General features: G+C 46.6%; 1 protein-coding gene across 1 annotated transcript in view; it reads right to left on the reverse strand.

The window, feature by feature from the left end:
- Sdc (Syndecan) overlaps positions 1-21,233 on the reverse strand; it is a 125,048-nt gene that overhangs the window by 22,640 nt on the left and 81,175 nt on the right. The window contains exons 2-4 of the mRNA XM_075690169.1: positions 9,667-9,726; positions 4,339-4,477; positions 1,927-2,018 (exon numbers count right to left, since the gene is read on the reverse strand). Coding sequence (XP_075546284.1) covers positions 1,927-2,018; positions 4,339-4,477; positions 9,667-9,726 — 291 coding nt within the window. The remainder of the gene's footprint in view (positions 1-1,926; positions 2,019-4,338; positions 4,478-9,666; positions 9,727-21,233) is intronic.

Here is a 21,233-nt window from a genome sequence, read left to right on the forward strand (position 1 = left end):
GTGCAATGGGTCACGAAGTGTCAGAGTTGAAACCATCTTCACTGATAATGTGGCAGTGCTCATTGTCTGGTGAACTTTGCTCAGCACAGTGGTTTAGAATTCAACTGCAGTCAGGCTCTTAAACGCGAGGTAAAACAGCGTCAAATAGCGGCAATGAGCCCCAAGGATCTCTAAAAGTTTTGCCCACAAACACGAAACAGCTTGGTAAGCACCGACAGAAGAGTTGGTTGGAATGCACGCGTGAACCTGCTTGTGAACACGAAGCCAGGCGTGGTCAATATGCTGTGATGAGACAGCAGCACAACAGAACTGTGTCATTTACGAGTGCAAAAGCACTTGATAAACACTTTGAGCAAGCCTAGTTCAATTCAGTCTGAAGTGTGTGCTATAGAGTGTCGAACATGTATGCAGTATTGGAGTGCCACAGGTCTACATTGAGCGAAGAGTTTTGGAGTTAAAGCGTGCCCAACTTAGTCATTTGTGGGTTATTTTTTTACTGGCACACTGTCATTAAAAAAGAACAGTGTTCCTCGCAAACATGAAAGGAAGCTTCGCTTAAGCAGATTCCCACAGCAAGTGTAGCCTGCATAATGTTTCACAAAAGCAATGAAACTGTACCCGATCATTTCAAATGACTCGTAATAAGGATGCCCTCCATGCGCAACCGACTCCCTAGCATAAGTTACTTTCCTCCCTTGCAAAAGGCCATAATTGCTGCCCGATGTCATGAAGAACTAGACCCCAACTTTTACTGCAGCCAACTGGCAAGCAATTGAGTAAACGACAACACTTAAGTACAGTATTTACAAAATCCAAGGTCAACTAGATAGATTGTGCGTAAAGTTTTGCGTTGTTCCTGTATTGCAGCACTATTACATTTTTCTCATAAACATAATACAATGATGTGAGAACAAACCATGGAGTTGATCGTTCTCGCATGTAAATATTCATTAGAGGTAAGCAAACATTTAAAATTTCAAAAGTGAATCAAATAGTCCTTGCAATATATACGATTCGGGAACTCATTCGCCACTCAGCAGTAGAACCTTGTTACAAGGACATCACCTTTAACTCAAGAGTAGTACCTTCACGTTATCGGTGAATACATTCTTTACCCACTAATAGTACTGGCAAGGAACATTTGATGTAACTGGATTTTCTCTGATAGTTCAATATATATGCGAGTTTGTTATAACTGAGCAGTAATGAATAAAGTAGAGCCTCCTCGATATGACAGATAATAAAGCCGTCAGAGAGATGTCGGAGCAAGTGGGGTCTGTCCCTAACGATTCTGCTGTCGGAAAGCAGCGGTTGGTTTGCGAAAGCACAAAATCCCGAGCAAAATCAAGTGGCAGGTAACTTCTGCTCAATAAATTGGTCACTTAATAAAAATGCCTCGCTTTTAGGCACCTTATACATGAACGTCACCTTGATTTACGGAAAGCAAAGCTATTAACCAGTCTAAGTATATTGACATCTCAAATAATGTGCGATGCTGCAGTAATACAGTTCTCTCATTCAACGAACACTGCGTGCATCTGATGTGTTGGTCTCGTTTCATTGATGCAATTGTCATGGTGCACCAGATACTGGTAGCAGCTATTTCTTATTTACAAACTTTTTGACAAGTAGTCCAATTGAGAACGGAATTACATGAATGTATCGGATATGTAAATGTAAAAGATATGTAAACGAAATGCAATCTGCACAGACTTTACTTGTTTCTAATCAGTGATATGTAAATATTTAATATACAATTAGACTATTTCAATATCTCACTATTGGAATGCCCCCAATGTGATCGGATTTCCTGCCATTAATTTTGCCAATTTAAACACAACACAGATCAGTTATCAGGAACAAGAAAAAAATATGGACGGAGTATGTCGTTTAACAAAGCTGTCACCTGCATGCTTATAAACTCACCTCAGGACTGTGAGAAGTGCCCTTTGGCTTGGCTTCGTATTTGGGAGCGTGTTTCGTGTCCGTGACCACCGTGACTTTGGGTGTGACAAACACTGCAAACAAGGGCAACATGAGCTCTGAGCCAAGGCAAGCTCAATCAAGCAAGAACAATGGCCAACTACGAGCAATGCTGCAGACAGTAATCCATCCATATATCCTGCTGACAGCTGCTGGGAGAGCTGCCACTGAAGTCCGAGGCCCAACAAAGACCCATCCATCAAAGCAGGTGCCTCTTATGTCATACAGGCAAGTTTCTAATGAGGTGCTCAAGTTTCAACAACACTAAATAATGTCCTGCTGTTCACTAAAGCACATCGCATGGGTGCACAATTATGCGGCAGCATCAGTTCGTGCAGTGAAATATGTGTGCTGAAACATAACGAACATTAAAAGGCGTACTGACCTGACATTTACACTTCCTCATTTTCTTGTCGAATGAGGGCTAAGACACTCAACACTAAAAATACTGGCAAGCTTCTGAATGCTATAAATTTTCTGTAACAGCAGATTCTATCAACCAGCTTGTTTCGATATCGAAGCGGTGGTTGCACGACGACATTTGATCGCCCTGTTCAATTGCTGCAGCTGTCACACGAGAACGCAGCCTGAAGAAGCTTGTGCAGCAATCTAGCCTTACTGTTACACGACACCAGCAAATTTTTCTGTGTCATGACATCGTGGCGATGCCATAACACCTGCTCCGGCATTTAGAGACGAACTTCAAAACGAAATATCCGATGATTTCCAGCCTTGATACTCACCAAGACTACAATACCTGTGAAAGAGTGTGGTAGAGTTTCTACAACAGCAAACGATACATCAGCACTCCTTTGAAAGCCAAGTGCAATGAAATTATCGACACCACAACGAGGCTAGCAAAAGACAGTACAAAGTTAGTGCAGTCTCCTTGTGAAAATTTACACTTGGAATAACAATGGATGACCCACAAGAAGATTACAACAGATTTCTTTTTTCATAGAAAAAAGCCAACATTACGCAAGAAATAATGGAGAACTGGAATGTCGAGAAAAATTCTCAGCAACTGGAAGTGAACCTTGGAGACCTGGCGGTGGTCATGGAGTGTTGCCAATCTTGCAGGGAGCGTTCTGTAATTTGTGATATGTCCTCTTATCATACACCCACATCGTCTACTTAGGTAATATTTAAAGGTGTGAACGAGAAAATTGGCACAATTTTGGTGAAGGCTGTCGATCGTCTGATCACACATACTACTCATTTAAAACCAATTTGGCTAAAGTGAAATTTCTCTGCAGTTCACTTGCAAGGAACTCCATAAATCACTCAGTCGATTTTAGAAAGGCACATTCAGAAGGATATGCCTACAGTTCAATTGTGTAGTACACATTGTACAGTGGTTGCATTTTAACTGCAAGGTCCATCAGATCTCATTGAAAAGAAGAAAAAAGACAAACGAGCAACTTGCTTCCTTTACTTGTCAAGCGAAGATACATGCATAATGTTGAGTACACGAGCAATATTCGTGCAATTAAACTCGGCATAACCAGTTGCAATGCTACGCACCTGGGTTGGCCTGGCCTTAGCAGTTTATGTGCATCTATTCTTGTGTATGGTCAGTCTCGAAGTTTCATACAATTACTAGAGGGAACTGTGGTGCTACTGCCTGCAGGAGATGCAAGCAGAGCGGTTCAGCCAGTACAGGAATGATGGGCAGTACATAGATCAGCCTTAACTTCGTCTTTTTGGCTTTATACGGCTTTCTGACTTTGCAAACTCACGACTTTCAAGAGAGCACTGCACTATGAATAACTGCATAAACATTCATAAAATTGTTCAAGAGCATGATTCGAACACAGAACCTGTTCAGTATGGCACAGAAGCCTGACAGTGAAACGATTATGATATGGACGCATGGACATGCGGAACTGCTGCAAGTGGTAGCGATTATGCATTTCACAGTCTTATTGTCTTCTGCATAAAAAAAGAATAGCTTGCTTTGAAATTTAAGCCAATGATAGCAGATGCAGTGTAATAAAGCCACAAGAACGTCTCAAGCCACAAGCCCAAAGATTTGACAAATCCATGTACTAATCGTCATTCACACGATGGCTGAACGATTGCAGCCACTAGAGTTCCCGTTAGTACTTACAACAGGAAACTGATTGGTCTGAACCAAGCTAGTGCCCTCTAGTATCACAATGACACTACCCGATTCTCTATTATTTACGGGGCCACGAGCAGCATCACTTGCGTGAAAGCTGCCACAATGGCAGTTTTTTGAACTCTTAAGTCTCAACAAGAATTCCAACACCCGCTCTGAAGACATTCCCTGGAATGGTTCAAATGTCTGACAACACTTCATGAAAGCAACTGCGATATTTTCACCACACTCACCTGGACCTACTGTCCCAGAGCCCATTTCCTCTTCAGACAGATGTTCATCCCCAGAGCCCTCAGCATCTTCATCGTCTCCTATCCCAGAGGACGAGTCCGTGTCTTCAAAATCTGCACTGCCTTCCACAGTCTGGTCACTCTGCATAACGGAGGGCAAGTTTGATTGCATAAAGAAAATTTTAGCAGCTAAGTGCTGAAGTAACAGCCTCGTGATGGAAGTCGCAAGCACATCAGGCTCAGCTCAATGTAAATTAGCAGTAAACAATCAGCAAATGCAATGTGGTACACATATAACTTGAACATAAAATTTTAGCTATGAAAGAGTCAAGAGTGATGTTCATTAGGAATGAGCACAATTGGCAAGTTAAAGAGCTATAAAATTACAACATAAATGCCCTCCCAAGTGTACTTGTACCCCTGATGGCCCCCTTTGAAAACGAAATAGAGAAGCAGAGTTGATCACACTGCCGATGCAACAGGGGAGGCAGGCACAAATCGCTCTGTTTCCCAAACTAGGAACATCTCGCTTTAGTTGTTAAACTTAAGTTAAATGTTAAGCTGTGAACTAAACATTTAGCTTGACTATTTAACTACCTTGTTATTTAAGTTATTTAACAAGTCGAATATTATTTTAAGATATTTAAAATGTGTACATTCCGGCATATCTGTGTGAATATATGCACTTGCACTGTGCCATGCAAAAATGCACACACACACTCACGTAGTGCCATTGTGTCTACATGGCCCGAAGAACTGGTACAAGTGTACACAGCATCTTCATAAACATCTAATAAGCCAGGAAGTTAAACCCCAATGCATTTATCACACTGTAAACTCCATAGCAGTGATTGCTGTATGCGAGTGTTAGCAATGAAGACATGGCAGCATAGCTGTATAGCATAATATCTGAGGACAGATTCAACAGTAGCAATGGTACTGGCAGCAAAATAGTGCAAGTGATCAACACCATCTTGAGCTAGAAGTGTTCTTGCGTAGCACACCTCCTTTCTTTGATAAAGAAAATGTGCAAACGTACACTCGGGACAAATGTTACAATTAGCACATTTACACCAACCACTAAATGTAATAGCCATTGCAACTACACAGCTCCTGATGAATATTAGCTGAAGCAGTATACCAATGTCAACAGAACTACAACTAGTGCCTACATGTGTCTGTACACATCAGCACTAGCTTAACCCTTCATTGTTAGAACTAATAAGGGGGACTCCATGCAGCTGCGTCTCAAGGAGAATGGGAAGCCGCTTAGTGGCCAACGGTAACAGCAACTAACAGCATGAGCTGTTAGCACTAAGTGAATGCAATGCGCAAAAAAGAAAGAAAGAAAAAAAAAACACTATAACAACTTTATTTCCATACATCACATTTAAGTCAAACCATTCAAGCTGAGGACTTGACAATTGTTATTTTCAAATAACCTGCAGGACTTTGCAGCTTCATGTTACCCTTACATGCTGTAAAGAAATGATAGATTCTAGGCCTTTTACCAAGGAATTTGAAGGCAGACAAGAAAGAGGCAATGCGAGACCTCTTGTCACTCATCTTTTGTTTTTTTCAGTAGTACTAGCAAAGTGTCAAAGTTCAAGCCATGAACTATCTTACCATTCTGCCTTAACAGTTATGGTGCTCAAGATTATCTTGACACAAATTTATTGCTGCAGTAAGTGCTGTATGTGGACTGACAGATGCAGCTGTCGAGAAAGCACCAAAAACCTTATCACAAGTTAACTTGTATCAACCTAATAAGCAATGCAATTTAAGTTTGAGACATTTCTGGAAACCTCCATGGCTATTAAGGCAACGCTTCTTCCTGGTAGAGCTCCCCATGCGTGTTCCTCTGCAGCATATTTAGTTCCTGTTGCGAACGATACAAGGCGTAGCTGTCTTCTAACCATATGCAGCCATTGACAATGCACATTTATATGGTCCCTTTAGGCATCTTTTAAGGACACAGCAATGATGAAAGATTTGTTGCAACTTGCTCTTTGCATAAAGGTTGTCTGACCAGGGAGTGAAGCTTAACTTGCATAGCATGTACATATTGGATATAAATCTCTTCAGTAACCTCAGTACTTTCCCCAATTTTATGAAGAGAAAAAGAAATCTGGGTATCCAACTTCCACATCCAAAACTAATTCTCGAGTATTCCAATTAGGTTAAATTTCGTTACTTATCAAAATATTGTGACTTATGTGCTAGTGGGTTTACGCCTTAATAGGTTTACGCCTTCACACTATGTTCGGCAGCCAAGATAGGTGAAGGAGTAAGACAATGTGCAGCTGGCTAGCTGAATCTCAATAGGAGTTCAGCTGTTCAAGGCCTTTGAGTCTTGAACAGCTGGCAGCCTGGTAATTTGACCCAAGTCGCCGCAGCTATAGCACACAGGTAAATTGACGATCAATGAACTGCTCCTCAAAGCGCTCAGATGTGGGGGGTCATGTAGCAGAGTGATGTGGCTGAGCCTGCTGGTGAGAGGGTGCTCTCACCAAGTGAGTGGTCAAGCGTAAATGTGGCCTCACGTTGCCATGGAGCTCCTCCATGGTCTGCAACACATATCAAAGGTCAGCATGGCACTCCTCTCGGGGTTGGCGTCTGTGACACATACCGCACGTCGCGAAGTGCAGGGTGCTGCTGGCACCATGTGTTGCGGGGAATAAGCATCAGGTTGTTGCATGACGTTGCAGGCAAGCACCTGTATGCATGGTCTGCCATAGAGTACAGTAGACGAAAGATCGGCGGGCGGGCTATTATCTATGCTGGCAACGGTTGTCACGTTCGCCAGGCGTCAAAATTTTGGCACAATGGGATGAGTCTTCAACGTCTCAAATACACAGCAGTCAGTAACGTACGACATCTGAGATGGAATGAACGTGTTCCCTGCTTATGAACAAATTATAGACATCTCCTGCAATTGCTCTGAGGAGATGTCCGACTGTCTTCCCCAGTCATCTGTGAATTCACTATTTTGCACAGCTTGAGGATCTCTTGTATATATGCACTGCACGTTTCCCCAGGAGCTTCAGCTCTTTGAGCTAGTGTTTGCTCTACGCGTTTCTGTTTGGTGTAGGAGTCGCCAAAATGCTTGTTAATTTCCTCAACGAAGCACTCCCATGTTGTTAGGGAGGCTTCATGGTATTTTTTTCCACATCAACGCTGTCTCACTGAGAAGAAGTACAACATATTCAAGCTTAGTAACAGAGTCCCAACAGTTGTAGTGGCTCATCCTTGCGTAGTGTGTCAGCCACTCAACATCTTTGCCTACTTTTCCCGCGAACGAGTGCAGTTCCATATAGTGCTGCAAAGGTTTACCGGTAGAGCAAGTACAACTAGAGGTGGAACTTGTCCACCTCTGCCCTGAGCCATGGGGAAGGTCGTTGGCAAGAGACCGGCAAGATGGCGGCTGCGGCGAAGTTCTAGGTGTTGAGACTCCGTGTAGACTGCATTGTACCTAGCACATTCCACCACTGTTATGCCCATGAAAGGCATTTATTGACAAGCCAGGTAGAGTTAGGCACTCAGCTGTTCAAGTCAGTCGCGTCCATTGAGATTCAGCTAGCCAGCTGTAATACTAGCTGATAACTACACTATAAATATCAACAATACTACAAATATAGGTAACAATTTGGTTGTATTTCGTTGTTCACATAAATAGGAACTGTTCTTGGTATACCTTTTTTCTCCTTATTTCATCACGAACTCGACTAACATATGTGGTCGGGCGAGACCAAAACCAGGGGTTACATGTTCTATTGTATCTGCTACAGTAAGTGGGCAATCCCAGAGATAACTGAGGCATGGTGGCGCGCAAGCAAATGGCGAACTGCAAGAATATATTCTATGAAATGAATCAAGAGGTGATGTCCCATTGCAACATCCAGGTTATAAGACACCAGTGGAGCCTTCCAGAAAAATATCGACCACCTGGAGTTCGTAAATGTGTACCTAAACGTAAAGTAACTGAGCGCTTTGCATTCTAACCCCATTACAATGCAGCTGCCATGACCTGCAGTAGAATTCCGCAGCCATTGGACATGTTCTCTGCAACAATGTACTCCAAAGTGCAACACTGAACACCACGCCTGGATTAATACACTGAATGCAGCGATAAAGCACTTCTTATGCAATGCACACAGGTTTGGGTCAAAGCATGTAATGTTTAGCCAAGGCTAGTTGGCACAAAATTCAGTACGACAGCTTTAAGAGAACACACAAAAAGAAAGGTTGCGATAATGAGTGTCTCCATTGTATGTTGCTATTTATCCTTTAAGTGTGTTATGAACAATGAAAAGCCAAAGCAACATGTTCACGCATTTATTTTTGTTGCACACAGTGCGCAGTTAATTTACAAACCATAAAAAGCATATTAATAAAAATCAGTTTGGATGTGACCTTAAAACCCGACATGCATTGAAGTAATGACAGCCCTCAAAAAACCACAAAAGTTTACTGGACTGCTGTACCTGTCTAGACAGTGGTATTAGCAGGTCATTTGCTATGTTCACTAATGTCATTACCATCCCAATAACACTTCCCAGAATTAGAGTATTCAGATCATTTCAGTGCAATGATATGCAGATATTATTTTAGTGTTTCAAATGGTGCAGAAATCCAGTATATTTTTAGCAAGATTTTATTTAAACAACCACTTGTCATTTGCTCATTTAGCTGCTATAACTGATTGGCCGTGCATATATGGCTACAACATCAGTCACCAACTAAAACGTATCTGCTGCTGTACGCTGCAATCTACCTGGGTGTCTTGAATTCCATGCAAAATTTTGCTTCTCATTTATGAAAAGCATCTCATGCACTGCTTCTCTAAAAGTTTCACTATATTTAAATGCCTCCCAAAACATTTGGTCCAAGATTTGAAACCAGTTCCAATGCCTTACAGACAACCATAATGGATGCACAGTACAGTCCACTGTTAAATGAAACACTTATATGTGCAGCTAACTTTGCTGGCATCCTAGCTGCAATCGGCTGTGGAAGCAATGCCAGCGCACTGCACAGGTGTGTTGAAGGGAGTCAGATCTACAAACGACAAGTACCACGCTTGGGAGAGGAAATTCTACCCATGCTCTGCATCCTAGAGCTCCCTTTAGCAGTGGACCTTCTGTACGTGTGTGAAAAGTAAATTGCTTCTGAGGAGTTCTCGGACATTCGAAATATTTCGTGAACTGGTGATTTCAGCTAAAATCCATTGCATCGACCATGTTTGTGGTTGATTGGAAAGTGTGGGGGAAGGTGCCACATCCAAAATGCGCAAACCACGTTATAAGGTACAAGGGTGTTAGGGGGTAATACCTGGGGATCATCAATGAAGAACATGCCGTTATCGCCATGCTTTTCTGTTGTGCTTTGCACCTGCAAACAAGATAAAGAAAGTTTTAGACAAGTGCACACATGTGCATACAAACGTGACGAGTTCTGGGCTACACAAAAGTTAACTCGAAACCACACAATTTTGCGGCAACACTGCATGTGAGCTTACTAATCATGCACTATACTAATGAAAGCCAACAAGAGATTTGCCCTGTTTGAAGTAAACATGGCAAATATTTTGCGGAACACTCGCAAAATTGAGCACAAGTGAAGCACACAAGAAAGCTTCTACACACTTGATACATACTGTTGCACTTAATGCAAGCTGAAACACAGGGCCGATGGTAAATAAGGCCTTTGAGATTGCATGGTGGTACTGCCATGCAAAAAATTGAACACTGGCCATTTCCAGTATTTAGTTCAATTTTAGTATGTCAGTGCTGCCATGCAGTTACACAGGCCCTTATATTACAGGCACCATGTTGCAAATGATTGAACACAATAGCGCACGTAAACACACACACACACACACACACACACACACACACACACACACACACACACACACACACACACACACACACACACACACACACACACACCAGAATGAACTGACTGCGGCACACAATGGTTTATTGAGCGGCGACTTCAGGCGCTTCATGGATGTGGCTCTGTAAGCCCCACAACACATGAATGATGCGCACACGAGAAGGCCCTGCATTTTTTTCTTCTCATTGGTTTTAATGCTCCTTAATGAGCAGAGATTAAAAGATGCCCACGCACCTCTTTCCTGCCTTTCAGCCATACACTGTTTGCCGTGTGCATTGTAATGTTCACAGAAGCGTTATGCTCAAGAAAATGGGCGCCTAATACTAGGGGCTCACGATTCACGTGGGTTCGCTTGCACGATTACGCGCAGAAGGAGAACCAGAATCAGCAAGCTTGCTATTCGAAGGCTGCGAGGCGAGAAACCGGCGAGTGCTCATTAACTTCGCCGGAATAAGACTGTGCCGGTTAAATAAAGGACAATGGTCGTCTGCGGGTTCTGCCGTAAAAGCGGCTCGCAGGAGAGCTCCAAGCGCAGAATAGCAAAAGAAATGTTAAGATAGTTGCGTTTGTAATTTTTTTTTTAGCGCTAAACAGAATCAAGCTTTATGTGCACCGTATCGACAACGTACATTGAAATATTTGTGAATAATATCAACAGCAGAAAAAGAAAACTACGCTAAATAAGCTACTTGTTCAAGCAAGCACGAAAGGAAAGCCGCGGAAACGTTAGTAAGAATGAATGACAATACAGGAAAAAAAACGTAAGAAATAAAAGCCGGAAACGGCAAGAAGAGTGACGTAAATGAACAAGGGTACAGGAGAACCGCGACAACATAACTAAGGAAGAAACGGAAAGATGGACAAAATACCGGAAGTGAAAGCGGCAACGGACAGCCGCGCGAAATAAGGACGAGGAGGACGGAACACCCGGGCAAAGTCCGCAAGCCAGGGAAGATGGACGAAACAAAAACATACAAAAAAGAGTGCAGGAAGCACGAGAAGTGCAGTATGGGTGCAGGGGGAACAAAGAACGGCGAGGGTCTGGAATGGGGTTCGAAAATGAAGCGGAGCAGGAGGCGCAGGCTGGTCCGTCCGATGCCCCCTAAACTTCACTCGCCCCCACAGAAAGCCGCTGGGAGAGCGCCGCGCCGGTCGGGATCGAGGGCAATAGCCGCGGGCTCTCCTCTTCCTCATCGTCCTGCCCTTTCCCTCGCACTCTTTCACACCGGGGGCCCGTGTCCGCGCAGCGTAATCGAGCCACTTCCTGCCCCAAAAACTGCTGCTGGCTCCCTGCGCCGAACGAACCTAGACGAGGAGGCGACGACACCCGCAACAACGCTGACTTCTGCCCCGACGACTCCCGGTGTCCTTACCCGGCTGACTTGTGCCGCGCAGTAGCCGACACAACAGGGAGGGTGAGGATGAAGAGGGAAGTGCCAAGCTGCTCTCCCCCGCCGTCGGCATTGTGAGCGCCACCCACACACTCAAGTTGCGCTCCAGAAAAAGGAAAGAAGCATCGACCACGGCAGAGATCCTCGGACCCCTCCCCACAAGACCAACCATCGTGCACCACACCAGAAAGCCCGCCTCTTCTCCCCGATAACGGGGAATATGCAGTCACTTGACACCGCATGAATTAGGATGTGATTTTGCTGCTTAAACAGACGAATTGCCTGAACAATAACTGCGATCTGGGTATGTAATCTGAGTCTAGCATCAGACGCGACATGAGCGAAACATGGCATTGCGCTGCCCAGGTATTCTCGTCGAGAGTTGAATTTTGTGCTTGTAAATCACAAAGAGCGGCGACGTTTCCGACGAAATGGTATTATTACTTTGTTTTTGCGGGAACAACTTTTGATGTCTTCACACAGACGTACCGTGGCTGGTTGGAAGAATTTTTGAATTGTTGACGTCACGAAACTCATGTGAAGTGTCTACGAATTCGTGCACACGACCATGTTCAAATGCAGCCAGTACATATACGACGCAGCGCGAGGTCAATGCAGATGGACAATTCTGAGGCGCGGGCACATAGTTGTATTATAGTTCCCGCAGATTACATCTAGCGCCCTTTATTTCGATAAGTAAAAAGCTCAACTGTGGCGTGATCAATCTGAACACTTCGTGGCTACGCCCCGTTTCTCGCTTGAACCGTGTGTGTGTATAAACGCTCACAGAACAGGAATTTAATTGCTGGCACGGACATTCTTTACTGGTCCAGTACGTAGACAAGCAGTGATTTGTCAAGTGTCTAGACATATAGCAGCGCATTAACGTTCAGAGCGGAAGAATGCGCAAGTCCAGCTTAAGGATAGACAGATGTTAAGACATCGTAAGAGAAACGGGTTCTTCAACCTTTGTTTGAATCTGTGACAAAGCGCATTTAGATCGAAAGCTGACGCTGTGATCATCGATCGCTAGCAACACGTTCCTGTTTACCGCCTACGGAAGTTGACAAGGTGACGCAGGCGCGCCAGTCTATGGAAACATCACAATGCGTGAAAAAAAAAAAAATGCGAGACGAGGCTCGTGAGAGTGCGACGTTTTGTGCTGAACTGTAAGGAACTGTTCGGAAAGCACCGACAACCACGGAGAGAAACGTTTCTGAAAAGCGATCCAACTCGGATAAAAGGCGGATGAATACGACGAGAAGGGGTGGGCGTTCAGGTAGGTGTATACGTCAAAAGGCGACACCGACTGATTTTCACCACCGAGAGTGCAGAGAGGCGGATCGGCGGCCATAGTGAAAAGTGGCAACCCGCGTTCAATAAGGCGGAGCTGAGGGGGGGGGGGGGGGCAAATCCCCAGCGCGAGGCCCCAAGAAGCAGTCGCCAGGAAGGCTCTCTCCGGCGTCACGACGTCGAGTTGCACGACGCGAACAATGGAGGACGCACCGGACGCGGACGCCCTCCCATCTCTCGCGGCACCACACAAGCGAACGCGAAAGAAAGGCCGACAAGCGAGGAAGCAGCACGAGGTCCCCTGCAGCCCTCTCTACCCTCCCCACCACCACCGTCCTCCTCCGCTGCATCTACGCACCTCCTCGAACCGCGGTTCCTTCGTTTTGAATCCCCGACGCCTCAGCCGTGCAACGCCCCGAAGCCCAAGTAAAGCTCGTCCCTTCCCGCTCCGCGCGGTTGCAGCAGACAGGAACAGAGGACAAGCGGGCAAAGGGACACAGAAGCTAACTGCCATCAGACATGAAGGAAATAGAAAAAAGCCACCGGGGTTTCGCGAGGAAGCCAGTGTTTGTTGTCAGTGGGGGGCGACAGGGGCGCCTCGGACAGCGAAGGGGCCAATATAACCGGGATTCCAGGAGATGCTTGCGACAACGACGCCGCCATCTTGACGCGAGCGCTTCGGACGAGGAGGGCACCCGCGTGGCAAGGATTGAATGTGGAGAACGGGGGGACACGGAACCTTTATCCTCCCGTCTTTTGCCGGACACGGAGGAGAACAAAAAGACTGACGCTTAAAGTACAGCGTTCTGTTCTAGATCGCCCCGAGGCCCAGCAGTAAAGGAGCGCGCTTGCGTAATATTGCGAGGGCAGCTGCCACTGGCGCGGCTTCTTGAGAAAATAACCCAAACACCGGCGTCAGGAATGCATAGACGAAACAAGGGCGCACGCTAACCCTTTAGAACCTAGGAGGCAGCCGCGTACGAAAGTTCGCGGAGGGCGGGGGGGGGGGGGGGGGTGCGTACAAGGAGATCGTTGAGGACGTTAAGGCGAAGCAGCCCGCATGCCTCAGAGACAAGCGATATTGCCTCCAGGCTCGCGAATAAAAGGCCCGTTATGGCGCCTGGCTTTTCTCGATGTCTCTTGCCTAGCAGCCGCACGTCGCGGACTGAGTTTTGCTGAAACATCACAAGTCGCCTGCGTTGTATTCAAGGCTAATACTGAACTTCGACATGAAACGGTGTGCGCAAGCGCAAACTGCTATGTAGGCTGGCATCTGCAAGTTGCGCCATACCGTCCGACGTGACGGTAACTGCGTTTCGCGCGAGCATACGCATGCATAACCACTGCGAATACACTCCTGCCATATAGTCGTTAACTTTGGCATCGCGCGGCTTGAAATCGGCGCAGCGTCGAAACACGATTGCAGGCACACTTGTCCGACACCCACCTCGGTCACACACAAGCCATCCAAGAGGAGCGCATCTTGGTTCTTTACTTCTGTCGTCTAGGCAACATTTCCCGCTTGATGCCACAAATGCAAAGCATAAATCGCGGCAGTATCCCAAGGCCGATGGGTGAACGCAAACGGAACTGACGCGGATTACATTATCCCGTATTATAAAGCATTATAAAGCAACAAAGCAATACCGCTTCAAAGGGCCAGCCACGACCTCTGTGGATGTCTCATTTCACAACAGAACTCCGGGACAACTGAACGGCACAACTGGCGAGCGACTGAAAGAGACCAGAGCTTCTGTCTGATGATTTTCTCTCTTTTACCCACGGCTCTTCTGCCACCAAATGCCCGATTTGGAAGGTGGGAGAGTGGTGTGCGAGCTGTGAATAGACGAGGGCGCGTTTGAACGATAACTTGCCATTCGAAGCACGTTATACGAGAAAGAGTTGAGCAGTCGGAGGTGAGGGCTGTATGTACACTGTCCTGGTCAACCCCACGCTCGTTGGTCCCGCTGACCTGTAAGCCCGTTCGCGGCTAACTGTTCAAGTCCTCACGAGATAACAGAGTCGGCATCACACAACGAGCAGCTGAAGAAAAAACCGTCGAGCACGTTGACAGTTTCTGGGGTAGGCAAGCAGGAGCTCCCGGAGGGTGCTTTGCTGGGCGAGGTGGTAATGCATTCTTGAGTTAGCAACGCGAAATATCAGACTGAAGGAAAGGAAACACACAGCGCAGACTATCAACTGATGATTTAATTAGAAACCCGTGTATAGAGGCGCTGAAAGACACGTGGTTCCAAGAAGTCAGAAAAACATTTGTCCCTACGTCACTTAGTGGTCGACGTCCAGGTAATCTATAGCTCGGCGCCACGCAGCATAATGGATGGCCTCGCGACACACGTTTCACTCGATTTGATCATAAAAAAAATGCTTCTATTTGCCGTGCCACTTAGGCTTCGATTCTCGAGTACCCTTGTTTCTGTAAACAAAAGGGCGCAGTCGCATTGCTTACAATCTAACTATAAGTGAACACGGCTGTCCCCTCAAGGAAGCTCTGCGGTCAATTACTGTTATTTAAACCACAAATGTTACCAACAAAGCCTCAGATGATAGTCTGCGCTTTGTATGCGTTTTCTGAAGACAGAGAGAAGCCTGTCGATGCAACTGCCAACAGCGCGACACGCACGAATGTGCGATGTGCACATGCTCCACTCGTACTTCTATCGAAGGACGAGTGTGCAAGATGAAATATGACAGGTGTCTCACGATCACCCGAAACGGCTGGCGACAAAGAAGCGGGTGTCACGCGTATCGCTGTTCGTCGCATACCGAACATCGCGCCACAAGTTGCCGCTACCCTTCCCCCCACAGCAACAGCGCTACACTGGTTTTTCAGATGTGGGGATTCTTGCCCGAAGTAAAAATACTAGAACGACGCAACTGGTTGAAGCCTATCACATAGGCAAGAAAGGCAACTTGTGCGTTAGCGAAAATTCGATATCTTTATATAAGGGCGAGATGAGGTTTCTTGAGCGTGGTGCGTCATGAATGTTTGATTCGATGCGTGAATGAATGTTTGCTCTGTGCGCATGTGTTGACTGACGGCATATGTGTGCCTGCGTTCTGTAAATAAAACAGTTGCGAGTGGCGCCCTCTCCCGTTCTCTTCTCTAGTATGTGTCCGTTTATTTGGAGTCTTCGTATTTTATAATGAACAGCTACCAACTAGCCCAACAAGAAGTGCTTTTACACTGTGGTGGTTCGACATTGTGCCTAGCAAGGTGTGTGCAAGGTATGGAACGACTCGACTGAAACAGGCACTGGTACTTTAATACGCAAGTGCTCTCTATACACCGTTGCCAACTACATGTACAGACTCTGTTGGATATAGCGAATATCGACCACCTCATTTATTCTAGGAGTCAGCTAGCGCTGTGTGTTGTCCCGCGTGTCGTCCGTGTCCGCATCGTCCTGCCTGCGCTACATCTAATTAGAAGACCTACGAAGAAGGCAATATAAGCTACCCTCATTGGCTTTACAGACTGCTAGATATAGGAATATGGAACCCTACAGAAATGACAGGCAAAGAGCGGTACGAGTTTAATGAATTATCAGCACGAAAGAGGCTTCTAATTGACCGACCAACATGATGAAGCTGCAACATCATGCAGAACGCGCTCGCTCCCAACATCGTTGTCTCAGCTGGGGAGAGATGCATACGCATCCGGTGTCACGACGACGCACCCACAGAAGAGCGGTGCAGCGACGCGCGCGGTAGCCCTCCTAGCCACGACAAATCGATATTTATAGGCGCCCGCGTGCGTGCGAGATCCATCGTTGACCTTCTGCTGATGATGGGCGCCGCGAGCGCGGAGGCCACTTGACACGACCCAAGGCTGAACGTAGTACGCGTGGCGTATACAGCGTCCTGCACGCTACGAAACCCGATTACTGCACGCAGTTGCAACACTCCTCTCCACACTGGTGATGTTTCAGAACCGGGACAGAAGTCGACTGGTGGAAAGCGCGCGGGATCTGTTGATCTTCGCGTCAGCTATGAACAACAAGCCTACATACCTACCTACAGTTAAACCTCGATTTGAGTAAGTCTATGGGATCCGAGAATGTTAAAGCGAGGGCTTCGTTAAAACGAAAATAATGAAGCTCACGCGAACGACATTTATTCAAGAGCAATATATGTCTAAAATATCGAAAGCAATTCGTTAAATCGAAAATATTTGTATAATGAATCATCATCATGGCTACGCCCACTGCAGGGCAGAGGCCTCTCCCATACTTCAACTATCTCGGTCATGTGCTAATTGTGGCCATGTCCCTGCAAACTTCTTAATCTCATCCGCCTACCTAACTTTATGTCTCCCCTTGGTACGCTTCCTTTCTCTTGGAATCTAGTCCGTAACCCATAATGACCACCGGTTACCTTCCCCTTCTCATTAGATGTCCTGCCCATGCCCATTCTTTCTTTATTTCAACTGAGATGTCATTACCTCGCGTTTGTTCCCTCACCCAATCTGCATTTTTATCCCTTAACGTTACACCCACCATTCTTTCCATTGCTCGTTGCGTCGTCCTCAGTTTAAGTAGAACCCTTTTCGTAAGCCTCGAGGTTTCTGCCAGGTAGGTGAGTATTAAACGGAGGTGAGACTAAAACACCACTGACTTTCCGCCAGTGAAGCAACAAGAAAAGCACATACGAATAAACAATGAACAGGCGTTAGACCACGGCAGATCAAAAATTTGTTTGGTTGCTGACAGCATGGTGGTGCGTCAGTCAACTAATCCCTCACAGGCTGACACCCAGAACACGAACGGAGTTTGAGGCGGAGTTGTGGAACAGGTAGTGGGCTATACATTAAGGACCCAATACAACCTGTGCCCAGATCGGGTAATAACGAGCGCTAAACGAAACGAGAAGCGAGTGCTTACACACCCCGCTCACACTTTTTAATTACATGCAGGAGCTTGAACCACAGAAGCGCTTCAGCTGAAAGATACAGTGCTACCAGATACACTCTGCTACCTTTACCAACGGGACACGTTCAGCTATAGCTGCTCCAGCTTTGCTTGAAGGTTACAATCTATCGGCTCCAAATTTGAGTTTAACGACAAAGTCGCAAGATCGTGATTGCAGCCGCTCACTATTCATCAACACGGTGCGACGCAAGAAAGAAGGGGAAGTGCCCACACGCCAACAATATTTTTTTCGGAGAAAATCGACTGCGTGCAATTAGTGCCACAAATCCGCGTGATTCCCGCGAATTCGAAGGCGCCGCAAAAGTTCAATAGTTCCCTCACGCCGGCATACACCATTCGTATAATACGAATCAAAGTCACAAATGGTTCAAAGCTCATGTGCACAATCGTACACATGTAACGCAGTCAGTATTCCAAATGCCATCCGATGGAAAGAGCGTGGAGGACGCCGCTCTCGCTAACGGATCGCTTGTTTTCTCCTACACCGGTAAGCGCAGAGCCAACGTATATGTCACACCGAGGGTGCCAACTCATGCCGAGCTTGTCAACGAAACAGCGGGCGACCACACCTATAGCTAGCTTGCTCCAACGTTAGTAGCAGTGGCGCTCACTTTCGGGGCGGACTGTACAAGCAGAAAAAAAAAAAAAAAGATGCGCATATGTAGCGCACGTGAGCAACATCCCACACACCATCTGCAATAATAATTTAAAAAGAAAGGAAAACACCATAAACGTCACGGCGTTTACAGCAGTACCATGGGCCACGTGAATCCGAACAGGCACCCATGCCAGCCTCAAGGGTGTGCGAAGGAACGACGCACAGAAGCAACGCCCGCGGGCGCATCGGGTATACGTATGACTGACGTGTGAGCTGCCCTCTCTCCGATGGGTCTCAAGTCAGAAACAGAGGAGGGGAGACAGCCGACAAGCCGCCGGCCAGCGGGGCGCCTGTCCTGTCGAAATGTGTAACGACGCTAGAAATTGGCCACAAATTCTCCGTCGCTCGACGCGCGCCGCAGAGACAGAGCGGGATGAGTCCGCGAGTGACGACCGACCGAGGCGGGAGCGCAGTAAGACACTCAGAACGGGCGACGAGGGTGAAAGAAGAAGATAACTACGAAAAAAGAAGGCCTACTCACACGCTAGTGCGGCGTGTAAACACGAGGAGACAGCGAACGAAGGCATCTGCGATTCGTCAAAAAGAAAACGCGCGCGCGCCCTACAGTGCGTGGTCCACGGCTGAAGGGACACCAGAAATTTGAGGAGGAGGCATCCACGCACGGAGCACGCTGTTGCCACCGTCTGACCGGAGGGCCGCGAAGATTGAGCGCCGCTGCGTCATCATCCTGGCTCCGAAAGCATATACGTATACAGACTCGCATGCACGGCTGCTCGATGAAGATGTAGATTCAGCTGGCAACAAACCACCGTGTTTATACCACCACATTCCTTTCTATCGAGTAACAGTGATGATAACTATAGAACCTTGCATAGAGAGAAAAAAAAAAGCCGCTGGCCTTAATGTGAGAAAGAAGCAGCCGCCACGCGTTCGCCCTGTCCGCTTTCCACGCTATCGGCTATGCACAACTATACGATAAGTTACTTATACGTATGAATTTTTCACCGCTCAGGTTTCGGCAACGAGCGTCGAAACTTCTAGCGCGAACCGTACCGTACAACAAAGCCTACAGAGAGGGGGGGGGGGGGGATGAGAGTTTCAATTAGCCCGTGTCCTGATTACGCGGTAGCTAATTTGACCGCTCATAACGAGACAGGCGAGCAACTTCTAACTTGACTGGGCACCACGGCGTGCTAAAACTTAGATGCGCATTTGCTGCCCGCAAAGCGCATTACCATGGACCGAACTTGGCTGGACGCACCTGGGCTAAGCAAATTAAACTTTGGTACAGGCGCGCATACGTTATTGTTCCAACTGTGCAATTTTCATGGTCTTTCTACGGGCCACGTAGAAAGAAGTTGCAGTACATTTAAGCTACTCGGAGAAGGCGCTTGCAATAATAACTGCCAATAAAGCCAATAAATGCGTTCGCCAACGCATACTAAAGATAAACGGACCCACGCTTGAACCCCTGCAACCCATTACTCGCAGTATACGAATTCAACGCCCCTCAACCTCGCATATGAATTTAGTTATATTCCCGCGGAAACCAGCTTACGAAATATTTGGATAAGATACCGCGCACGCGTAATGCGGCCGACGATCGAGGCTGCGGCTCTCACCACAGCAGCGATTGATCTGTTCGTCCACTTTGATTGCGCTTTACCTTGTTTCTAAATTTCCATTGAACGTCATTTCCCCTATGCTTTAAACCGTCTAGTGGTACTGGGATGAACAATAAAGAAGGAAAAGAAAGGAAAGCCGTCTGCGGGCCGACTGTGCTTAAAAGCGAGAGTCCCACGCGGAGCAGCCCGCATTCCGCGCCACTGCGCTCACCGCTCTTCTCAGAACGGAGCCTTCGCAGAATCGAGGTGCGTCACCCTTATCTGAGATGGTCCCGGAAAAAACAGCGCGCCCTTGGCGCGGCGCCCCGGTTTCAAGCACCGTGAAGGCTTCGAATACTCACGGCCGGCTGCGAGAGCGTCGCTTATTTTCTCTTTGGTTTAAGCCTCGAGACTGCTATATAGCTGGGAGGCAATTCTCAGGCGTATAGTATAGGGTCGATCTCGAAACGACGCACGTTCGACGAGAAGCTGTCCCTGGTCGTCTAAACACGGCTGCGATGTCGTATGTTTACGATGCATTACAGGCACATATGAAACACGGTCAGCGGGCCTATAAAGAGTATTCTAGAAGAGAACTATATTGGGCCCTTGCAACAAATTTGCGTTTTGTTTTGAAAGCCATTACCGAGTGAAAAGCGACGAGCAGGATCGCTGCCGAAATTCACTCGAGCCAATTAGAAGCACACGGAAATTTAGGCGAGCTTTCTGTTCAAATGGTGGGCAGGCGGCGGGAATATTTCAGGGTGTCGACATAAAAAAAGTTGGGGGAAAAAATCGTGTCGCCAGTGAATCGGAAATATGTCACGTCATGCTACTTATAAATTTTTACCAACGTGAAGTGGCATCAGTGAGTTTGCGTCTTCAACAAATAACTTTACTCGAACGAGCCCTTTCTCTTACCTGATTCGATCGGAGGAGTGACTTGAAGGGGAAGCTTTAGCTCGGGTGCTGCTATCTAAATACATGTAAAGGGAGAATTCGTTTTTCTCGGCAACCACTGCACCGAACTTGACGTTTGAGGCATTTAAAAGAAAGACTTAAAATCTAGTGACAGCTGGTTTCGAATTTTCGTTAATACATATTGGCAAAAATCGCAAATTTTCATACAACTATGAAATGTACA

The sequence above is a fragment of the Dermacentor variabilis genome, chromosome 4 (genome assembly GCF_050947875.1).
Source record: "Dermacentor variabilis isolate Ectoservices chromosome 4, ASM5094787v1, whole genome shotgun sequence".
NCBI classification, from domain to species: Eukaryota; Metazoa; Arthropoda; class Arachnida; order Ixodida; family Ixodidae; genus Dermacentor; species Dermacentor variabilis.